This window comes from Lathyrus oleraceus, chromosome 6 (genome assembly GCF_024323335.1).
Source record: "Lathyrus oleraceus cultivar Zhongwan6 chromosome 6, CAAS_Psat_ZW6_1.0, whole genome shotgun sequence".
Classification (NCBI taxonomy): domain Eukaryota; kingdom Viridiplantae; phylum Streptophyta; class Magnoliopsida; order Fabales; family Fabaceae; genus Lathyrus; species Lathyrus oleraceus.
In genome coordinates, this window is record NC_066584.1 from 480,246,800 (window position 1) to 480,270,230 (window position 23,431).

Below are 23,431 nucleotides of genomic sequence, written 5' to 3' on the forward strand. Positions count from 1 at the left end.
CAAACCAATACAGTATGAATCGTTTGATTGGTTTGATTTATTATATGATTTTTATTAAGACATACATACCTATATAGAGAACAACATAATTTAATGTATAGTCATTCATATATTATCATAAAATAAATTTATAATTGTCAAAATAAATTTATAATTTGATGCATAAATATGATTTTTTTACACAATGCATAAATATGAATTATATCTTATGTCTAAAGGATAATATACATGAGATTACATTTTTAAATAAATTTGAAATGATATATTATGAAGTTATAAGCAATTGTGTGCATGTAGTTATGTTAGGGGATAACACTATAATTTCTTTTTTATTATTATTATTTAAATTTATTCTTTTAATCTTATTATTATCAATGTCAACAAATTAAAAATGAAAATAAAAATAAATATATAACAATTTCATTCAAATAAATACAATAATATTCACTTATAATAATATTTTATTTTTAGTTGATATGTAAATTAAAATAAATATCATATAAAAAATACGATAAAATATACACATAGTATTTGTTAATTTATTTAAATAATTAAAAAGTATATAATAGTGTTTAAGATTTTGTAATATATTGCAGTTTAGTTTGGTTTACTTCGATTTACAAAATATAAATAGCAAATCGAATCGAACTGCACAGTTTTGTTAGAAAATTACTCAAATACATCCGAATCAAATGCAACTTTTTACGATTTTGACTTGATTCAGGTTGGTTAATGATTTTTTATTTCCCCGGTTAGGTTTTGAACATCCATAAATTAGCTTTAGTTTTGAAAAGATAAAACTACTAAGTTTTTTCTTTAAATTATTGACAAATTAGTATCTACAGTTGCATTATAAATATACATTACTCTTTTTTTAAAAGGACAATGCAAGTGTATATATATTCAATTTTTTTACTCGAATAACCCATTTTTTAAAAAAAATCCCAAAATAACCCAGATTTTAGATTAATTCTCAAACTACCCCACTTTAAAAAAAACATTAACATGTAAGTGCCAGATGAACTGACACCTACCCTTAACTTTAAAGAGGAGACGCCAATTGAATTGGCTACAACACATGGTGTTGTCAATCCAATTGACGCATGTGTGTAAAGAATGAGAGGAGGCGCCAATTGGTCTGTCTCCTCTGTGTATTTTGTAATTTTTGTATGTATAAATAGAGATGTTGTGTGATTCATTTTTCCACATCTCTTTTCATTATATTGAAAATATGATTCGTCTTCGTCGCTGCTATGGAAAAGTGATTTATTCGAGAGACAAACCTCCGATGAAGATGCTATTCTAGAACATTTGTCATTTCGAGCAACTACAGAGGGAGTTGGTTCGCTGGTTAGATGAAAACATACCTGAAGACAAACAAATTAGAAGTATTGGGAGACTCGATCCCGTACGTGGATGGGTGCGAGTTAAAAATGATAAGGATGTTAGGGAAGTGATGTTCGTACCAAATGATATCAGATTGATTGTTGCAATCAGTTAGAAATGTTTGTGGTTACATATTTTTATCTGTTTTGATATTTGTTGTTTGTGTTGTTTATTCAGACTTGTTCGATTTTAAGTGTGTTTAAGTTGGAATGATGTTTGTTGTTAACCTTGTTGTAACAAAAAGTTATTAATATATCAAAATCAAAGGTTACAAAAATTGAAAGGAGGTACTAAATTATGTATAGGTTGCTCCGAGACTGGGACATTTTTTCTTATTGTGTTTGGGTTGACGACATATATTACATAATCTTATCATTTTATTAGTTGTATCCATTTCTGTTCTAATACGCGTGTTGTTTGGCCGTCCTTTTTTCTTTCTTCACATTTCATCGTTGTGCCAAACTATGTCACCTTGATATGGAGGCCAATATTCCTCTATTGCTAGCACTGAGAAGCTTTCGTTATAGACATTCAAGACAGTAATGACCTTGTAAACATAAGATAGATGGGTGTAACCGTCCTGGCGAGTATGTGCGCATGCCACAACGACATGGGAGCAAGGTATACAGAAGGTCTAAAACTTGCCATAGTCGCACCAACTTTTGTTTAGTCTGATAGCATAAGATAAATTTGGCATCCCCTAATTGTGGTTCATTGTTTCCTGTACACTGAAATTTTTCCTATGACAGTCAAAGATTGTAACCGCGTGTTGGTTTCCTTTTTCATCACTTTCATACAACATTTATTTAATAATTAACCTGACATTAACACTGCACTCCATCTTTCGCCTTTGGTTGCATCCAACACATCACCCTACCATAGTCGCCTTAGCCAAAACATTCAGCGATCATTTAACACCAACTGTCCCTCCTCATACTATAGCCCAGAAGCTCAAACATCACAAAACCAAAACATGCAACAATCATATGGCTATCAAACACCACAACAATTATTTCAACCTTTCCTTGACGCATCATTCACACCAATGTCGCCCTTCAATTGTCCTGGTCGCCCTCCAATAACTCAAACACAACCCAACTACTCTAGCATGGGTCACGAACTCAGCTATGGCGGTAGCGCTTTATTGCATACACAAGACTACGCAGATTTGTCTAAATATCTTAGAGAATCTCTTGTAAATGGTGGTGATGTTTCTGGGCCTTCAAATCCTTAAACACCTGGGATGAATCATCAACGTGAGTTAGATCACGCGTTCGGGTAGCTAGGGAATGTGGTACCGGAGGTGGGTTAGGTCATCCCGGTCAACGACATTAGTCTTTTTGGTATTCATATGTAAATGCATATTAATATTAATACCAATTGGTTCGATTTCGACTTTTATATAAAATGTACATTGTTTTTTAAAAAGTACACAACACACATATGTGTCAGTCCAATTGACGCCTCCTCTTAAACCTAATACATAGGCGCCAATTGGGTTGACAACACTAGGTGTATAAGTCAATCCAATTGACGCCGCCTCTTTAACTTAGAAAGCAGATTCTAATTCATCTGACACCAATTCTTCAGAGTGAATTATTTTTGAAAATTATTTGAAATGTGGATTATTTTGAGATTTTTAAAAAAAACTAAATTATTTAAATAAAAAAGTTCTATATATTCTTTGATTTTTATGTGTTAAGTCATAATCAGAATTTTCCATACAAAGATATACATTCAAAGTAATGGGGCCGAAAAGAACAACTAGACAGCTCTTTTATACTCAAAGGATTCAACTTGCAGGTCAAACCTTTCACGGTTCTCAATTGGTGGCACAACTCTCTTATCTCACTTTCTCTCTCTCTCTTCATTAGCCTCTGACTTCTATCATCTATCACACATATCTCCAAAATGAACCAAAAACCTCTCTTCTTCCATTTCTCTTCTCCTCTGATTTATTCATACTACATCACCCTCTTCTATATCTTCACCACAACCACTCCATGCTATGCTGTAGATCCATATTTTGAAGCTTGTGAACCCAAAACATGTGGAAACCAAACTATAACCTACCCTTTCTACATCAATGGAATACAAGAACCCTTTTGTGGCTACCCTGGTTTTGGTATCACTTGTGACAATACTATTGGTTTTCCAATCCTTAATCTTTCTAATACCTTTTATACAATCAACCAAATATTCTATCAGAATCATTCATTTAGAGTGTCCAATACTATGTTTTCAAGAACAGACACAAAAAAAGGTTGTCTTTCATTTCCACCTACTCAAAACCTCAGTTTTCCTTATAACATGTTCTATCTCGCACATAATCAAACCGAGGTAAGATTATTCTTCGGATGTAACTCATCGAAGCTACCCAGAAGTCTGCAAAGGAACAAAATTGGTTGCTCTCCAGGAAACGAAACGAGTTCGGTTGTGGCATTGTATGCGGATGATAAAAATGTAAGCTTTGTGTCGAAGAATTGTAGGGATGAGGTGGTTTATGCAAGGGTGGAAAATGGCGTGAAAGGGGAGATTCAAGAGGCTCTGAGAAAAGGGTTTCGGTTGAATTGGATAGCCAGTGATTGCAAGGAATGTAACAGTACTGGAGGGAGATGTGGGTTTGCAGTAGATATATTCAATTTCAGATGTTACTGTACTGATAGAGTTCATGCTGCAAAATGTGATACAGGTTTGTCTCTGCTTAATTCTTAATTTCCCTTTGTGCTTTCTTTATATCAGTATCATAGTTCTGTTATTACGGTGAAAATTAAGGCTATGTTTGGATGGGGGCTGTGAAGGATTTTTCGGGTTGATCATATTTTGTTTCAACCTGAAACAACAAATACAAACTAGCATGTCAACTTGAAAAACCAGCGTGGTTTTGAGAAACACCAAGAAATACCTAACGTAGACTAAATTTGATTTGATAAGACAGAGCTTTCGTTATCATAGATAGGTTTAAGATAAGGGTCAGAGGTTTTTTTTTCCAATCCTAAATCACATTTGCTTGAATCAAACCGTGATCTGTCCTATCAAATCTAAAGTCAATCAGCACATGATCAACTAACTATTCATTCATCTCATAATTGCGCATATGCATTAGTATTTATTTGTGTGCAACAACTTGTCAACGATATGAGTTTTTGTGCGTTTTTCCAGCTGTCACACTCATTTCCCTTCTAACTTTTTCTATTTAATGATTGAGATTGGACGAACAAACAAGTTTATAGAAAATTAAGGAACAGTTGCGCATACATAAAAATTGGTTCATGCATCTGTCAAGGGACAAACAAAATGTTAAACCTCTTATGGATATATTGTTGACTGAGGGGAGCCTAAGTCAATAACAGGATTTCCTGCTATAACAACATGAAACTGTAGCAGATTTCAGCCGGTCAATTTAAAATCAAAGGTCGGTATCCTTTTATCATGTGAAATTAAGGGCATGTTTGAATTGATTTCCAAAAACTGTATTTTAGTTCTCAAAAATTATAAAACTAAAAATTTGTTTGATAAGACTTTTCTGTCATAGAGTTTTCAAAATTAATTTTAGTATTCTGTTTTTAAAAACTAAAAAGTAAAAACATCTTTTAGATGTTTTTCTTTTCTATTTGGTGTTTTGAAAATATTCGAAAATAGTGATTTTTCATTAATGGTATTACCGTAAATATGTTAAACTTTTTGTTTTTTATTTTGTTTTTGCAAGTTTGTGAATTTTTTTAATACAGCATCATGATAACAATGTTATGTGTTTTTCTAATTTTGTTTTAACATTATTTGTGAGTTTTTTTTACTGTATCATACGTTTTATCCATTTTTAATCGTATAAAAAATCCACTTTAATATAGAATTCTCTCAATTGATTATTTTTAATCAAAAGTAAAATTTATAAAAATATATTTAAATTGGTAAAGTTTATCTTTTTTAATATAGTCCATATTTGATGACTCATGAAAATTATTATATATTTTATTTGGCATTATTTATTTAAAGTCTTAATTATATTTAAACTTTATTTTAGATCCCTTAATTTTTATTGGTTCTATGTTGCTCCGTTATATTACAATACCAAAAACTTTAGTACTTTAATTTTTATTTTGATATTTAATTTATTTTAAAAATTACTGTAGATTCTAAAATAATTTAAATAAAATTGATTTGAATGTTATAAAAAAATTAATTAATTATAAATAAATATATTATATATGAGTTTTGCTAAGATAGAATCATTTAATTTTTAACGAGTATATATATATATATATATATATATATATATATATATATATATATATATATATATATATATATATATATATATATATATATATATATATATATATATATATATATATATATATATATATATATTCAAATGATTAATAAAATATTAAAATAGAAAATCTTAAATATTCAGATTGTTTATTAACTTACTAAAATTATATATTGATTTGTATTAGAGTTATTTTACTATAAAACTTAAAAGATTAGATTTTAGGATCTTTAAGATATTCATTTTTAAAAAAAATTAGAAATCAAAAACAATTTTTCCAAACAAATTTTTAAGTTTTTAATTTTTAAAACGATTTTTAAAAATAGAGCTACCAAACAGATTTTATTCCATTAATTTTTTTAAAAACAATTTTTTAAGACTGATTTATAAAATCATTTCTAAAAATAGAAAATCAAAACACAATCAAACGAACCCTAAATATTTTGAAGATTAATGATACATTCGTTTACCAAATATTTTATTAGGGGCATATCAACATACACAATGAAGTTTCTTTTATCTTTTCTTTTTAACCACTCATATACAATGAAGCTTAATTTCTTATGCTCCTAATGCTCTTTCATCTCTCGTATGGGTATAATGTTGGTCCATCGTAAAAAAATTTTAAAAATTATTAAAGTGAGGAGTTGGCGAGCTATATGTACCAAAAAGATTGTTCTATTTATTTTATAAATAAATAAATAAAAATTATGTAAATCACATGAAATTATAAAAGAAAATATAAACAAAGTAACGGTGTACTTATATTATTGTTTAAGTAATAAAGAATAGATTCAATTAGACTAGTCCTTGAACTTAATTTATAATTTTGATTTTTTAGTTTTTAAAAAATTGTTAGTCAATTGATTTTCTCAAAAATGTTATTTTTCTCGTTAAATTTTTTCAAAATAAAAGTTAAGTTATATTTAAGTGACATCCTAGCTAACTTATTTTAGTATTATAGTATCACGTGCATTCAAAATCTCAAATTATTAACATTCAAAAAATTAGGCAATTTTTTTTCAACTCTATAGTCTGTAATACACATCTCCGAAAATTCAAAATTATTCTCGGGTATTTTTGAAGATGAATCTTCAAAAGTATCTTAAATCTCGTATCTTTTTTAAATCAAGCAGTCATCTTTTTTTTTTGTCAAAAATTGATCCGGAGATGCATCTGTGAATATTTTTTTGATTAATTCGAAGATGCATCTCCCAAAATTTACTTGCATGCATCTTGGGCAGAAACATTATTCTAAATTTGTACTTTTTAAATCGAAGTCATTTTAATTCAACTAACAGTGCCATAATTTGATTCAAACATTAATAATCACGAACATCATAGAACAAGGTAATACATTAATTAAAAAAATATCATATAATATTATAAACATTGTTCTTAAAGTATAGAAATAATACTAAAACATCTCAAAATACAAATAAAAGCATAACCTACTGTGTATGCCTAATCATAACTGATTGACTCCTCCTCTGCCTCTGTTACTTTTACCAAGGCATTTTGTGTCTGGGTAAGAACATAATGTGCTAGGTCAAGTGCATCATCGTCGTCTCTCTCAAATAACCCAAACTCTATACATAATCCGCATAATATTTTGACAGATCGGCTACGCATCAATGACATGGTCATTCCTGACCTCCCCATTCTCCAGGATCTTCTCATGAGCATGCCTAGATGGACGTCCAGGTGCATCTGGTGTCATGATAGGACGTGACACACTATAGAACCAAGTCATGTAATCATCCACATAAGACCACTGAGATGTGATTGACATACTTCGATACCCCTCCAATATCAGGTGACTCGTAATCTGCTAGTATGTCATCAAGATGTCTGCGGAGGATGCTGTTAGGAGCAGACTCGAGGGGGGGGGGGGGGGTATCATAATGATCTGCACATATCCAAACTGATGCATGCATCGCTCTAGCAGATACATAAACATCATATTTCTCCCACATGCCAACCATCTGAAGTAAAATAAAATGGGGTTGAAGACAACAGTGTCCCAATGAGTGGTGTATTGTGTCCAATTGATGTCATCATGTTGAGTCCGGTCAATATACACACGAAACGACCGCACAACAACATTCCCTCTGCGCAGGCAATACATCTAATGAAAAGCCCGTGTTTGTAACAATGGAAGAAACAAATACCAGTCTTGCCTTAACAACCCAAATGCAACCAAATCATAGGGCATGTCTCTAACAACTACCTATTTCGAATGTGACTACTATCTAATGCATTTAAAACTAACTTTTTTTTACCTAATACATTAATAAAAAAAATGTTGATGATGATAAAAAATATTGAATGTAGTAAGTGAAGTTTGTGATTGTTACTATTGAAGTAGGGGCAGTGTTGTTCCTTGAAAAATTATCTGGAAGAATGCTCATGAGCTCCAATGAAGGTATCTCAAAAATATGTAAAATGAAAAAAGAATGAAGGAGAAGATGGAAGGTTTGTACGTGTGTTATATATAAATTAAATGTGTTTGACGATGCTTCTCTGAAAAAACTAATAAATATGAAAAAATGGTTAATTCAGAAATGCATATGCGGACAAACCCTAAAAACACATACGAAGATGCATCCCCAAATTAAATTTTGACAAACGGAGGAAAACCAACTATTTACACTTATTTTGTGTGAAAACGTCACTTTCAAAGATACATCTCCGTACTTTAAAGATATTTTTGAATTTTTATATAGAGCTTGTGAGATGGTTTAAAGTTGAAAAAAGAAATTCCCCAAAATTATTACTCGGTGATTTAAATGAATGGACTCAATCTGTAGATTAGCAAGTTAGGTGGGTTGGTTTTTCATAGCCCACATTGTACTTTTGATGAACTAGGAATGTGGGCCTGTTTGGTTCAACTTGTTTGGAAGAAATTCACTTAGCATCACTAAGATTATACTTGACATTTTCTATATTTCTGTAATATAAAAAATACTTCTTCTATTTTCTCATTAATTACATATTAATTTTTTTTCCAAACGCAAAAAAAACATTGATAGATCATACAAAAAAATTTAATATGATTCTTTATCGAATTGTTTATGAAATTGGTAATAATACGTTAAATGGATAAAAAAAATCATAATCTAAAATATATAAAATAATATGCGAGTAATGTATTTCGGCAACAAATTATGCAGGTGAAATAAAAACTTAAAATATTATTAAAAATTATTTTTTTTATAATTTTTTAAAAACTCTGATAAATATGCATAAAATTATTGAAACTTTTAAAATTATGATAAAAGTATATAAAATTAGGTATCAGACTTTCCTAAATTTATAAAAAATACATAAAATTCAGGTATCATTTTCGTAGTAAATTTCGCAGATAATATATTTTTACGGTAAATTTTACGAATAAAAATCAAACACTTCAAATATTATTAAAATATAATTTTTTTTATCAAATCTTGTAAAATCTGACACTTCACATATTCCCAAATTTTTTGAAAAATTGATGAAACGCATAGAATTAAATATCAATCTTTTTAAAATCAGGAAAAAAATGGTCATATAGTCCAAATTATCAAAAATAATTGTAGATAATGTATTTCTACATTGAATTTTACAGGTAAAAATTAAATACTTAAAAGAAAATAGTTTTTCTATCAGAATTTTAAAAAAAATCAGGCTCTTGAAAAATTTAATAAAATTTTAAAATCAAAAGATATTAGGGCCAAATAAACATTATCTAGATATTGATATTAGAGTGCCATTATCTAGAGTGTGTCTAAAAAAATAGATTTTCTATTTTCATAAATAAGATCAAATAGAGTATTATTTTAGACACATTCTATTTGATTTTGTTTATAAAAACAGAAAATTTATTTTTTTAAATTAATTAAATAATTAATATAATTTAATAAATATAAACCAGATTGTATTAATTATTTAATAAATTTAAAAAATCTATATTTTCTTATAAATAGAACTTGAAGAATCGAGAGTGTCAAGCTGAATGATAACAATCGATGTTCATTAAAAATGACACAACATAATTCAACTGTTCATTAAAAATGACACAACATAATTCGACTATGTTGATCTTTTTTCCATGTTGATTTTTTCATAAAAGTAATAATAATTGTACTTGGTTCATATTAATGAAGTTTGGTATGAAAAGGGCATAGAAGATAGTTTTTGGTCAAATGGTTCACATTAAAAAGAAAAATATTACTGTACTGAAAAGACAGATATCAATCCGTACTTGCTATATCACAATAAATCTAATATACTACATAATTTAAAATAATAAGTTTTCCTATTTTCATCTAATTAATAATCATACTACTCATTACATGGTTCATTCTTTTTCCATTGCAATGTATTCCAAAAAAATAGTTTATACTATTAAGTCCAAAAAATTAGAATAAGACTGTTTTAAAAAAACAATGCAATAAAATAGTTCATCTTATAGACAAAATTAATTTTCATAAGAGGGTCTTTTATATAGGTCTTGCTTGTTAGTAAATGTTTGTTTTTGTAAATATTCACCCTAGACTAAAATCATACTAATAATGCAAAAAATATTCATTTTAAATTATGAATCATTTTAAAATACCAATAAAATATTTATAATTCTATTTCTATCATATCCTTTAATATTTATTACTGTATATTTTTTCAACAATATAATTTCTTCTTTATAGAAATTAATTACATTTTTTATTTTATTTATAAAAATTAATTATAGTTTTTTTAATTTAATTGCAGATTCTAATTAGTCTCACTTTTCAAATTCAAATAGTTTTAACCACCTTTTATATTTTTTTACATTGAAAATTAATGAATTTATTTTTTATGGTGCATAACTTATATATTTTATCTTTAAAGTTTTTTATAAGTTATTTTTATCCTATTCTCACATTTTGTTCATTAAAAATTGGTGACGTGTCAATTTTTAATTATATTTTTTATCTTTAAAATATTATACAAAAAAATTTATATAATAATTTATCAAATTTCACAGATAAATTTTAAGTGAAAAATAGGAGGGAAATAAGACTTTCTGAATTTAAAATAAAAGACTAATTTTGTAAATAAACTAAAATAAAACAATTGAATATGTAATTTAGTCTATATTTTTTAATATTTAAACAATTAATTTATAATTTTCAACTGATGAAATATTCTTTACTAAAAAAAACATATTTAATGAATGATGATTAGTCTTCAATTAGGAAAAAAAATTCAATAAATATTGACCATTGATTTTACAATAAATCTTCCAATTTGCACTCATTATGACGACAACAATTACACTGGATAAAGATGAACAATAGTACTCCTAATTTAGAGGGACACGCAACACAAGACATTAAGGTAACTAATCAGAGGCCAAAGAAGTTTGAAGTCAAGGATTATGACATAGACAGTTAAGGAAGATGAGACAACATTGACAGTTAACGCGTTTTCTCATGATCCCTCCTTGAACAGTCATTATGAAGTGAAGTGTGAACCTTTGATTATTTGTCTTATTATTCCCAAAGACTCTTTCAACTTCAAATTGCTGCTTGTTTTTTCTCTCATCTTTTTCCAGTATTTCAACCAAGGGCCCACTTTTTTGTTTATTTCAAAACCTCTACATTGACTCAGTTTTTGATATTTCTCAATCGCAGTTTCCTTGCATATAAGTTAACTACTGGTTTATTATCCTAGTTTTGATGGTTTAGACGGATCCGAAACCAATAAGAGAAGATTCAGATTTGCAGTTTATGAAGTCAAGTCTTTGTCTTTATTCAAAAATAGGAGTTTAGTAACTTGAGCATGAAGTTGGTCTCACTTCCCTAAAGGCCAAAAATATAGATATCATGTGTTCCCACCTTCATTTCCATTCATGTTCATTTTCCATTTGGTGTATGAAGCATTTAAAGTTGGTGGTGTTATTTTATTGTGTAGACTGAAAAGTGTAAAAACAAGTTAGACAGACTTCAACTTATTTTAGAACATCATATCCCTGACCCCTTTTGCACATAAAGTAGCTAGGAGAATTAAGGATGAATCTAGTTTGCGAATTTCTGTTCCTTTTGTTTTCTCACCTTATGTTACTTGGTAATGGGTACAAAGAAGATTGTCCAGCTTCATTAAAATGTGGTTTCTTAGGCAATATCAGCTTCCCTTTCACTACAACAGAATACCAGGATTGTGGTTTATTGCCAATACATAATTGTGATGATCCAGGGAAGCCCAAAATGGTCCAATTTCAGAATAAAGGAAAATGGTTGGAGGTTGAAATTGTAAATCCTCTTGAGTTTCGCGGTGGTAATGCTACTAGTGCTTGTGTTTTCAGAGACAGGAATCTCTACCAACTGCTGCAAAACAAAAGTTGTGAAGCTTTCAAATATAATTATACTCTTCCTCCAACCTCTCACTTTGTTTCTTTGCGTATAGAAACTCATGCAACCTTGTTCATGTGCAACCGTACCCTCCATGTAAACCCTCCGAAACATATGCATATGCATAACTATACAAACTGCCCTCTCTATGATTTTTACTACCAGCCTTATAAAATTGCTGATAATGTATCTCGGAGTGCTTTTACAGCTTGTACAAATGCCCTGCTTCCCGCTAAAGACTTTGCTGACTCTGATGACCCTTTTACTTTCGTAACGGCTGATATCCTAGTTCAATTAAACATAACAGAGGAATGTGCACGGTGTCACTACAACCAAAGAGGACGATGTCAACTTGACAGCAAAGGGAGGTTTTTGTGTGCCAATGGTATACTAAAACAGACACCCTGGAAACACAAGTGCACTGAACTAATATAATAGTTGATTCTTTTATCTTCTTTTCACGTTATAGGTTCATAAATGTTCCAATTTAAATTTATGAAACATTGTTTATTTTTCCTGCAAAATACCTCAAGCCCAGTTCCTTCTCCCACATTATCAGAGTCAGATATCTCAAGAGTAGTAGTGGCACTACTTGATGTGTCTAATCTAAAGTACAAACTTGTTGTCTTCAATATTTTGATTTTGAATTTAGCATTTTCTACACATTTCAGCTGATTTACAATTAGTCTATTAATCTTGGATGGCAAGAGCTGTGTTCCACTGATTGACTGGTTAATATTGTCTGTGCAACACTGAGTTAGCAAACCATATTTTTCTCTGCACAGCTTTATTTTCATATGTCAAACCTGAATTGTTTCCTCTAACTGCAGCTATGGTTCCAAAGCGAAAAGGGCTGACGCGGAATGTTAAACTGGGTATAGGTAATGTACCGTTTACATAACTTTCAGCACATAATTTAAAATTCAATGATTTTGAGTGTGAAAGTTCATTAGTATGTTCAACTCATATGATCTTCAGATTTGTTCATATTTATTTTGATAAATTCTTTTGTTCAAAATACATGTTCGTATGATTCCAATCTATGCAATTACAGGTTTCATTCCCTTTGTTATGTTTTATAGTAATCTTAGATTTATATATTCTTTTGGCCATTTTCCACAGGTTTGGGTATTGGAATCCTGGGCATCTTGTTCATCGGGTTGCTGTTTCTCCAACTCTACAAACGAAAACATACTATCTCGGTTGGACACTTCCAATCTAGTAACTCTTATTCTGATTCGTCCATAAATCCACGCAGAGAAATTGGTAGTAAACACTTCGGAGTTCCATTGTTCTCCTACGACGAGCTTAGAAAAGCAACAAACAATTTCGACCATACTAAAGAACTTGGAGATGGAGGCTTTGGTACAGTCTACTTTGGTAGGTACACAATTAAATAACATACTAAATTAATCTTTCCATCTTATTGTATAACTTATACTTCAATCTTAAAATTCAGGGAAACTTCCCGATGGACGTGAAGTTGCCGTCAAACGTTTATACGAACACAACTATAGAAGAGTAGAACAGTTTATGAACGAAGTTAATATCCTGACAACTTTGCGCCATAAAAATCTCGTGTCTCTTTATGGCTGCACATCACAGCACAGCCGTGAACTACTGCTTGTGTATGAATATATCTCAAATGGCACCATCGCAAGTCATCTCCATGGTGAATTGGCCAAGCCAAACTTACTACCATGGTCTATCCGAATTAAAATTGCCATAGAGACTGCTACTGCCTTGACTTATCTCCATGCTTCTGGTATCATCCACCGTGATGTGAAAACCAGCAACATACTCCTTGACGACAATTTTCGTGTTAAAGTTGCAGATTTTGGCCTTTCAAGATTATTCCCTGAGGATGCCACTCATGTCTCCACGGCTCCACAAGGGACACCGGGTTACCTTGACCCCGAGTATCACCAATTTTATCAGCTTACTAGCAAGAGTGATGTATATAGTTTTGGGGTTGTTTTGATTGAGCTGATATCATCTAAGCCTGCTGTTGATATAAACAGAAGTAGGGAAGAGATTAACTTGTCAACTCTAGCCACAAAGAAGATTCAAGAAAGTGCAATTGATGAGCTGGTAGATCCTAGTCTTGGTTTTCATTCAGACGATGAGGTTAATAGCATGATAGTTTCAGTGGCAGAATTGGCATTTCAGTGTTTGCAAAGGGACAAGGAGTTGAGACCTTCTATGGAAGAAGTGTTAGATGAACTTAGGAGAATAGAGAGTGGGAGGGATGTGGTTGAGGTTGTAGAGGAAGCAGATGTTGATGGTGTTGGTGTTGGCGTTGGATCTTCGCACAGTAATGTAAATCCACCACCAGCCTCACCAGAATGGGATGAAGTTGGATTATTGAGGAATGTGAAGAATATGAAGCATCCGTCTTCACCAAACACCGTCACTGATAAATGGGAAAGTATTAGTACTACACCTAATGCCAGTGCTTAATCACTGCCTAGTATCAATTGTTAATAGTCCATTTTACTGAATCAACTACAAGCAATGATTGTTAGTTGAAACATGAAAATGAGCGAGTACAATGTATCATTCTCGTCTCATCTGTTTATATAGATGATTATTTTAAGAGACATTGCAGTCAGGCAAAGAGTTGAGATGGAGGTACATGTAAATATTATAAAAAGAGGTACAGAAATAAGACAAAAAAAAGGGAAAATTTTGGATACAATGTTTACTATGCTATTCAAGAGCTATCTGCTTATCCTTGGATTTTTCTTTTAAATTTAATAAATCGTCATGAGAGCAGCTAGCATCTTTTCGTCATATCGTTTAAGAGTTCGACCCTTTGCATTATTTAGAGTTTGTTTCCCTTGTTACTGGAACTTCATAGCATCATGATGCATTTTTTCCTCTTAATCTTTGGAATGCTAATTTGCAAACTATATATGTTCATATCTTGTTGCTCCACCAAGTAATATATCACATTTCAAGGTACTGCATAAACATATAGTCCGTCCGGTACAAACACCACAGACCAACTTTAACGAAAACTGACTTAGCCCGGTTGATACAATAAGGAACCGACCACATACCGGGTCGGAGCCACTCTTTGAATCTAAAATGCTGAGAAGTAAAAATCAATTTGATTCAACTGGTTTAGTTGTTGAAGCGATGGCTCGATTCAAACTGTGTTTGAACAAACTAGGTCTTTAAAACTGTTTCTAACTAGTGGTTGAACCTTAATATGCAGTTAACAAAAACTTAAAAATGTAATGGGAGAAAAAACGAAAAATTTGATACCCTACAAATCGTTTTAGATAAGCATGAACAAGGCCAAGAAATTTTGTCCTCGTTTTCTTGCCTTTGCCTTTTGGGCAAGGTTACATGTTGGAAGCTAAATTGGAATCATGAAATATATTGAAAGTCATGAAATATAAGTGTGACTGTCAAATTGATGCCGTCTTTTTCATTGTTTGTACGCCTCACAGACTTGAAATAGGGTCAGGAAAAGGAAAAGATAGAAAGAATTGAACTTTATATATATATATATATATATATATATATATATATATATATATATATATATATATATATATATATATATATATATTAATTAAGAAAAAATAATATCTTAATTGATACTACTAATAAAAACAATAGATACATAATAATAATAATAAAATAATATCTCAACACTCCCTGACAAGGTGGTGCGTATACATCATAAGCATCCATCTTGTCACATATATATGTAATACGAGGTCTTGGAAGAGATTTTACAAAGAAGCGTATACATCGTAAGCATCCATCTTGTCACATATATATGTAATATGAGGTCTTGGAAGAGATTTTACAAAGAAGTTAACAAGTTGATCCTTTAAATTAACAAATGAGATTTTGATGGTCCCAGTAGTAATCTTTTCTCTAAGAAAGTGACAGTCGACTTCTATATGCTTTGTCCTTTCATGAAAAACTGGATTGAAGGAGAGGTGCAAAGCTGTTTGGTTGTCACATATAAGTTCCATAGGGCCGACTTCACAAAAATGAAGTTCCTGTAGTAAATGCTTTAACCACAAGAGCTCACATGTGGCATGGGCCATGACTCGATACTCAGCTTCCGTACTTGATCGAGCAACGGCCGTTTGCTTTTTGCTTTTCTATGAGATCAAATATCCCCAAATAAAAACACAATAACCTGATGTACATATTGTATCACTTGCATCTCCTGCCAAATCAGCATCTGAATATCCAATGATATCAGTGTTGCCTCTATCACAAAAATCAAGCCCTTTTCTAGGTGATCCTTTGATATACTTAAGGATTAGAATAACTTCTTCCCAATGGTTATCACAAGGAAAATTTAAGAATTAACTTACCACAATGACCGAAAAAGATATATCAAGTCTAGTCAAGGTAAGATAATTCAACTTTCCTACAAGTCTTCGATATCTTCCTGGATCAGTATATGACTCCCCCTGATTAGAGAGAAGCTTTACATTAGGATCCACGAGTGTCAACTGGTTTGCAGTCTGTACGACTTGTTTCTTCCAAAATATCAAGAGCGTACTTCCTTTGAGAGATAACAATATCTGACTTTGATTGAGCTACCTCAACTCCTAGAAAGTAACGAAGAGGACCCAAATCCTTAGTCTGAATTTTTTTGAAATAAGTGTTGTTTTAAAGCCTTGATACCCTCAAAATCATCACCTGTAATTACAATGTCGTCAACATAAACCACTAGATAAATATATTTATTGGAGGAGCATTTGGTGAAAACAAAGTGATCTGATTCACACTGATTCATCCCAAATTGTTGCAACACTTTACTAAGTCTTCTAAACCATGCCCGAGGTGATTGTTTCAAGTCATACAAAGACTTGTGTAATTTACACACCCGATTACACTCCCCCTGAGCAACAAACCCAGGAGGTTGCTCCATGTAAATCTCCTCTTTCAAGTCACCATGCAAGAATGCATTCTTGATATCCAATTGAAATAGAGGCCATTATTTCATGGCAGCCATGGCTAGAAAGAGACGAACAAATGCCATCTTCGCAATAGAAGAGAAAGTATCACTATAATCTTGACCGCAGACTTGAGTGTGTCCTTTTGCCACAAAGCGAGCTTTCAATCGATCTACCTGTCCATCAGGACCAACCTTAACATTAAATATCCACCTACAACCAACAACAGATTTTCCAGGTGGGAGAGGAACAAACTCCCAAGTATGATTAGATTCTAAAGCTGACATTTCATCAAATATTGTTTGTCTCCACCCTAGATGGGATAAAGCTTCCTGAATAGTTTTAGGAATAGAAATAGATGCAAGTGCAGTAACAAACGCACAATAGATAGGAAATAACCGGTGATAAGACACACAATTATAAATAGGAACAAACTCCCAAGTATGATTAGATTCTAAAGCTGGCATTTCATCAAATATTGCCTGGCTCCACCCTGGATGGGATAAAGCTTCCTGGATAGTTTTAGGAATAGAAACAGATGCAAGTGCAGTAACAAATGCACAATAGATAGGAAATAACCGGTGATAAGACACACAATTATAAATAAGATAAGGATTACGGGTTGAACAATTACCTTTACCTTTACAGATGGCAATGGGCAAGTTAGGAGACGGGGCCGAAGCAAGGGTGTAAGCGCTTGGAATAGAAGTTAAATCATGTGGCCTCAACCTTCTCTCATAGGTAATGTCATACCGATTCAACAGAAGTGAAGACTCGTCTATCACAACGGGTGAACTAGACGATAAAAGATTGAACTCAACCGACTCAAAATAAGGAATAAGCAAAACTTGATCTAAATTAGTTTCAGGGACACCTGAGTTGGGAAAGTATGGTACATCCTCAAAGAATGTAACATCAGCAGATGTGTAGAAACAATGTGTAAAAGGAGAGTAACACCGATATCCCTTTTATGTTGGAGAATAGCCATCCAAGGCGCAGCGGAATTTAAAAATTTCTCCATTTAGTGATCCTTACGAATGGGCATGATTAGTGATAGAATCGTTACCTCTTGTGGCGATTCAAACCTTTGGTGCAGATCTCTGATAATGATCAAAACCTTTGATACAGATCCACGGGGCGATCACGAACGTTGAACGATGACAACATCTCTACTCAGTCCACACGAACGGATTCCTTCAATCGCAGTGCTAGCTGTTATGAATGAAGGCTTTGAGTGAGAGAAAGAGGGAAACAAAATTCCAAGTCTCTACTTGAATTTCTGTCTGAGTGGATTAGACTGACAATGCTTCTACCCAAGGGGTTCTATTTATAGAACCACTTGTGTGGGCTTCAAGCCAAAAAGCCCACTTAAGTGCATTTTGGACCATATCTCATAATATGCCAAAATCACTTAAGTATTTGGTACCTTACCATATTTCGTCTCCCACTTAAGTGCACCGTACCTTACGGTGTTCCTTAATTATTCTATCTCTCATCAATCCGTCCTTTGTGTGTGACCCTATAGGTTTTCGCGACGTTGGCAATTATATTAAATCACACATTTAACATAATAAACAGTGAGCGGTATCTAGCAACACATCACTGCTATCCAAGTCACGAAAATGTCATGTGATCTGACAAAACCTCCTGTGATAATAATTATGTGTATAATTACCCCTTTGCCCTTATGTCTATATTGAACACAAGGTATAGACCGTGTCACCCTTGTCCAGTTCAATATTGGGCCCATAGACATTTATCCTGTTACGCAGGATTGGCAAATTCCATCTAGGACACTCATGTCCCTCAGCATGCTTCGTGGAGTACTCATCAACTGTCTTTATGGTCATCCAGTTACGGATGACGTTGGATCAGTAATAAGGCACTCAACTCTACATCTAGGATCCATAGTGGTTTCAGGTCGAAGAGTGGTATACACTATTATCACCATGAGAATAACTTATGACACTTTGCATAACTTTCTATATAGTATTCTCATAGCGGGTCAATCCGGTATAAATATTACTCCTAATATTCATACCTACGTTTAAGACTTGATAACTCTTTATCCATGATCCATGAGATGTGATCATCAGTCTACAAACATAATAGTCTTAATGCTTTAATGTTATCCCACTTCACATTAAAGCTCGACTACGGATACTTTAAGAACAGTGCCCTTATGTTTAATGTGTTCTCATGATTAAGTCACACTTAATACATTAAACGGACTATCTATTCTAGGGACTTTATTAATCAACCATAATAAAGAAAATGCCTTTTATTATTAATAAATAATTCGATACAAGTACCAAAAAAATATTGGCCTCTAGGGCTTACACCAACAATCTCCCACTAGCACTAGAGCCAATCAGGCATACCCCGTATGCCCATTGATCTAGTATGTCCATCATGCTTCTGCTGCGCAAGAGGCTTTGTCAGTGGGTCAGCTATATTGTCTACTGTATGTACTTTACATATTTTCACATCTCCTCTATCTATTATCTCTCGAATGAGATGATAACGCCTAAGTATGTGTTTGGATCGTTGGTGAGATCTAGGCTCCTTAGCTTGTGCGATAGCACCATTGTTATCACAATAGAGACCAATGGGATCCACAATGCTAGGGACTATGCCAAGTTCACTAATGAACTTCCTGATCCAAACAGCTTCCTTTGCTGCACTTGAGGCAGCAATATACTCGGCCTCGGTCGTAGAATCAGCAACTGTATCTTGCTTTGAACTTTTCCAGCTCACAGCGCCACCGTTCAAGCAAAACACATAACCAGATTGCGATCTAAAGTCATCCTTATCTGTCTGGAAGCTAGCATCAGTGTAACCAATTACAGCCAACTCTTCCTGACCTCCATATATCAAGAATGATTCCTTAGTCCTTCTTAAGTACTTAAGAATATTCTTAACAGCTACCCAATGGGCATTACCAGGATCAGATTGGTACCTACTTGTTGCACTTAAAGCATATGAGACATCTGGTCGAGTACATAACATGGCATACATGATAGATCCTATTGCAGATGCATATGGAGTCTCATTCATGTGTTCCCTTTCTTCCTTAGTTGAAGGGGATTGTGTTTTTGACAGACACAGGCCATGTTGCATAGGTATGAATCCTTTCTTGGAATCATGCATATGAAAGCGTCTCAACACTTTGTCTATGTATGTACTCTGACTTAGGCCAAGCAGTTTTTATGATCTATCTCTATAGATTCTGATTCCTAATATATAGGCTGCTTCACCTAGGTCCTTCATAGAAAAGCATTTCCCCAACCAAGTCTTTACTTGTTGCAGGGAAGGGATATCGTTTCCAATGAGTAATATGTCATCTACATATAACACCAGGAACACGATCATGCTCCCACTAACCTTCTTGTAGACACAAGGCTCATCTTCGTTCTTGGTGAATCCATATTGTTTTACCGTTTCATCAAATCGAAGATTCCAGCTTCTGGAAGCTTGCTTCAATCCATAGATTGATCTTTGTAGCTTACATATCTTATGGGCTTCTTCTGGTATGTCAAATCCTTCAGGCTGTGTCATGTACACATCCTCAAGAAGATTCCCGTTAAGGAAAGCAGTTTTGACATCCATCTGCCATATTTCGTAATCATGATATGCAGCAATAGCAAGTAAAATCCGAACAGATTTAAGCATTGCAACTGGTGAAAAGGTTTCATCATAGTCAACCCCATGAATTTGTTTATATCCTTTTGCAACCAGTCTTGCTTTATAGGTATGTACCTTACCATCCATGTCAGTCTTCTTTTTGAAGACCCACTTGCATCCTATAGGATTAACTCCTACAGGAGGCTCTACTAAGTTCCAAACTTGGTTAGTGTACATGGAATCTATTTCGGATTTCATGGCCTCTAGCCACTTCTCAGACTCGGGACCAGTTATGGCCTCTTGGTAGGTCACAGGCTCATCTTGATCCATGAGTAATACATCACCTTGATCTGTTATGAGATATCCATATCTCTCAGGTAGGTGACATATCCTGCCTGACCTACGCTGGTCTTGTTCTACTTGAGCAGGTTGCTCAACCATTTGTGTTTCCTGCTCTAATTCCTCCATAGGTGTATCGATGCTTTGTGATTCTTGAATTTCTTCAAGCTCTACTTTCCTCCCACTGGTTCCTTTGGAAATAAAATCCTTTTCTAGGAAAACTCCAGTTCGAGCGACAAACACTTTGCCCTCAGAAGGATTGTAGAAGTAATATCCTCTTGTTTCTTTAGGATATCCCACAAATAAGCATTTGTCAGATTTGGGCTCAAGCTTAGTTGAAATTTGTCGTTTCACATAAACTTCGCAACCCCAAGTCTTCATGTAAGACATATGTGGTCTCTTACCACTTCATATCTCATATGGTGTCTTTTCAACCTTTTGGATGGAACACGGTTAAGTGTGTAAGCTAATGTCAATGGTGTATGTCCTCAAAAGGAGTTTGGAAGATTGGTGTGACTCATCATGGATTGGACCATGTCCAACAGGGTTCGATTTCTTCTCTCAGGTACACCCTTCCATTGGGATGTTCCAGGAGGAGTAAGTTGGGATAGGATCCCACACTCTTTCAGATGGTCATCAAACTCTAGGATTAAATACTCATCACTTCGATCTGATCGAAGAGTTTTAATATTCTTACCTAGTTGTATTAATGTTATTAATAGGCATTTCAAGATCAAGGACATATAGTCCATTGTTCATTTGTGCAGTAGCATAGAATATATCATTCAAATAAATTGAGCAACAATTGTTCTTTATTATAAATGAAAAACCAAACTTGTCAAAACAAGCAATGGAAATAATATTTCTGCTAATTGCAGGTACATAATAACAGTTCTCTAACTGAATTATTAAACCACTAGGTAAAGTCAATACAAAAGTTCTTACGGCTAAAGCAGCAACCTTTGCTCCATAGCCAACTCGTAGGTCGACTTCACCTTTTGCCAAATCTCTACTTCTTTTCAGCCCCTGCACATTTGTATAAATGTGAGAACCGCATCCAGTATCTAATACCCATGATGCAGAAATAGATAAATTAATAACAAAAATACCTGAAGTTGAAGTCTCTACTCCATTCTTCTTATCTTCCAGGTACTTTGGGCAGTTCCTCTTCCAGTGTCCGGTCTTACCGCAATGGAAGCATGTGCCTTCTTTTGCTATACCTCCACTAGGCTTCAAAGCAGCAGTGGGTCTGGGATTGGCAACTTCCTTGCCCTTCCCCTTATCACTCTGCTTAGTGGGCCTTTTGTTCTGTCTCTTTCCATTTCCGATCATCAGAATGGACTTCCCTTTTGACTTCAGATTCTGCTCGGCAGTTCTTAACATGGCGAGCAGTTCAGGAAGAGATTTGTCCATATCAATCATATTGAAATTTAGGACAAATTGACTGAAACTATCTGGCAACGATTGCAAGATCAAATCAGTTGCAAGTTCCTTTTCGAGGGGAAAACCCAATCTCTCAAGGTTTTCCACATACCCAATCATCTTGAGTACATGGGGACCTACAGGGGCTCCCTCAGCTAACTTGCTTTGAAAAAGGGCTTTTGAAACTTCAAACCTCTCATGCCTTGCTTGCTCTTGATAGAGCAACTTCAGGTGTTCGATCATATCGAACGCTGACATGTTCTCATGTTGCTTTTGCAATTCTGAGTTCATGGTAGCCAGCATGAGACAAGCAGTTTCATTGGCATCATCGACATGCTTCTTATAAGCATCTCTTTCTGCCTTAGGTGCAGAACTAGGAGGTTCCTCTTCAGGAACAGGTGTCTCCAAGACATACAGCTTTTTATCATGTTTGAGGACAATCCTCAGGTTTCGGTGCCAATCCAGAAAATTTGTCCCAGACAATTTTTCCTTATCAAGGATTGATCGCAGGATGTTGTTAGAGGTGTTTGTTGTCATGGTAATCTACAAAAGGATTAATGAAAATATAAGTATCATTGACATATTCAATTAGGCCTTTAATTAAATATGCTCCCACTATTTTATTCAAAACAAATGACCCTCATCATCTGATTCGGAAAATCCCGTTGGAAGATTTTCTAGTGGGTCGAGATCCATATTTCACTTCGTTCTAAGTCCGCGTAGGCGGATTACACAAAACTAGGTTATTTAGGTAGGAACTCCTTCCAATTGTATCTCATACAACTCTCGAAAATTTCAATTGGGTGAATAACTCCTTATTCCAATCCATCATATGGATTATTCCCAACTCTTACTTCTAAACATATATATAATCTTATTATAATTTTTTTAGTTAAGTTTGACCCATTGTTTTAACAGTTGGATATTACAATTATCCCATCGCACCTTACTAATATATAGATCATGCACCTCGCGTAGGCGAAACCTACATTATCCATTACTAGTCTTGATGAGTGTTAAAACTTGGAAAGCTTAAAACTTAATATTTAGTTTTGAGGGAATTGCAATTATTCTGATCTCAC

General features: G+C 33.3%; 1 protein-coding gene across 2 annotated transcripts; it reads left to right on the forward strand.

Moving 5' to 3' along the window:
* The first annotated feature begins 3,186 nt into the window (after positions 1 to 3,186).
* On the forward strand, positions 3,187 to 14,728 carry LOC127098518 (LEAF RUST 10 DISEASE-RESISTANCE LOCUS RECEPTOR-LIKE PROTEIN KINASE-like 1.2). Of its 2 annotated transcripts, none has more exons than XM_051037130.1 (4): positions 3,187 to 4,078; positions 12,861 to 12,911; positions 13,153 to 13,410; positions 13,490 to 14,728. In XM_051037130.1, exons 1-4 carry the CDS (start codon positions 3,298 to 3,300, stop codon positions 14,488 to 14,490), a joined length of 2,091 nt encoding a protein of 696 aa, XP_050893087.1. In that variant the 5' UTR covers positions 3,187 to 3,297; the 3' UTR covers positions 14,491 to 14,728. The 2 variants fall into 2 exon arrangements, with proteins under 2 accessions (XP_050893087.1, XP_050893088.1); XM_051037131.1 differs by lacking the exon at positions 3,187 to 4,078 and adding an exon at positions 10,839 to 12,415.
* The last annotated feature ends 8,703 nt before the right edge of the window (positions 14,729 to 23,431 follow it).

Excerpts from the sequence above, each read along its gene's own strand:
- LOC127098518 (XM_051037130.1), top strand. The coding sequence starts at position 3,298 with ATGAACCAAAAACCTCTCTTCTTCCATTTCTCTTCTCCTCTGATTTAT. Across the intron at positions 4,079-12,860 it reads TGCTGCAAAATGTGATACAG|CTATGGTTCCAAAGCGAAAA; the intron begins GTTTGTCTCTGC and ends CTCTAACTGCAG. Across the intron at positions 12,912-13,152 it reads GAATGTTAAACTGGGTATAG|GTTTGGGTATTGGAATCCTG; the intron begins GTAATGTACCGT and ends CATTTTCCACAG.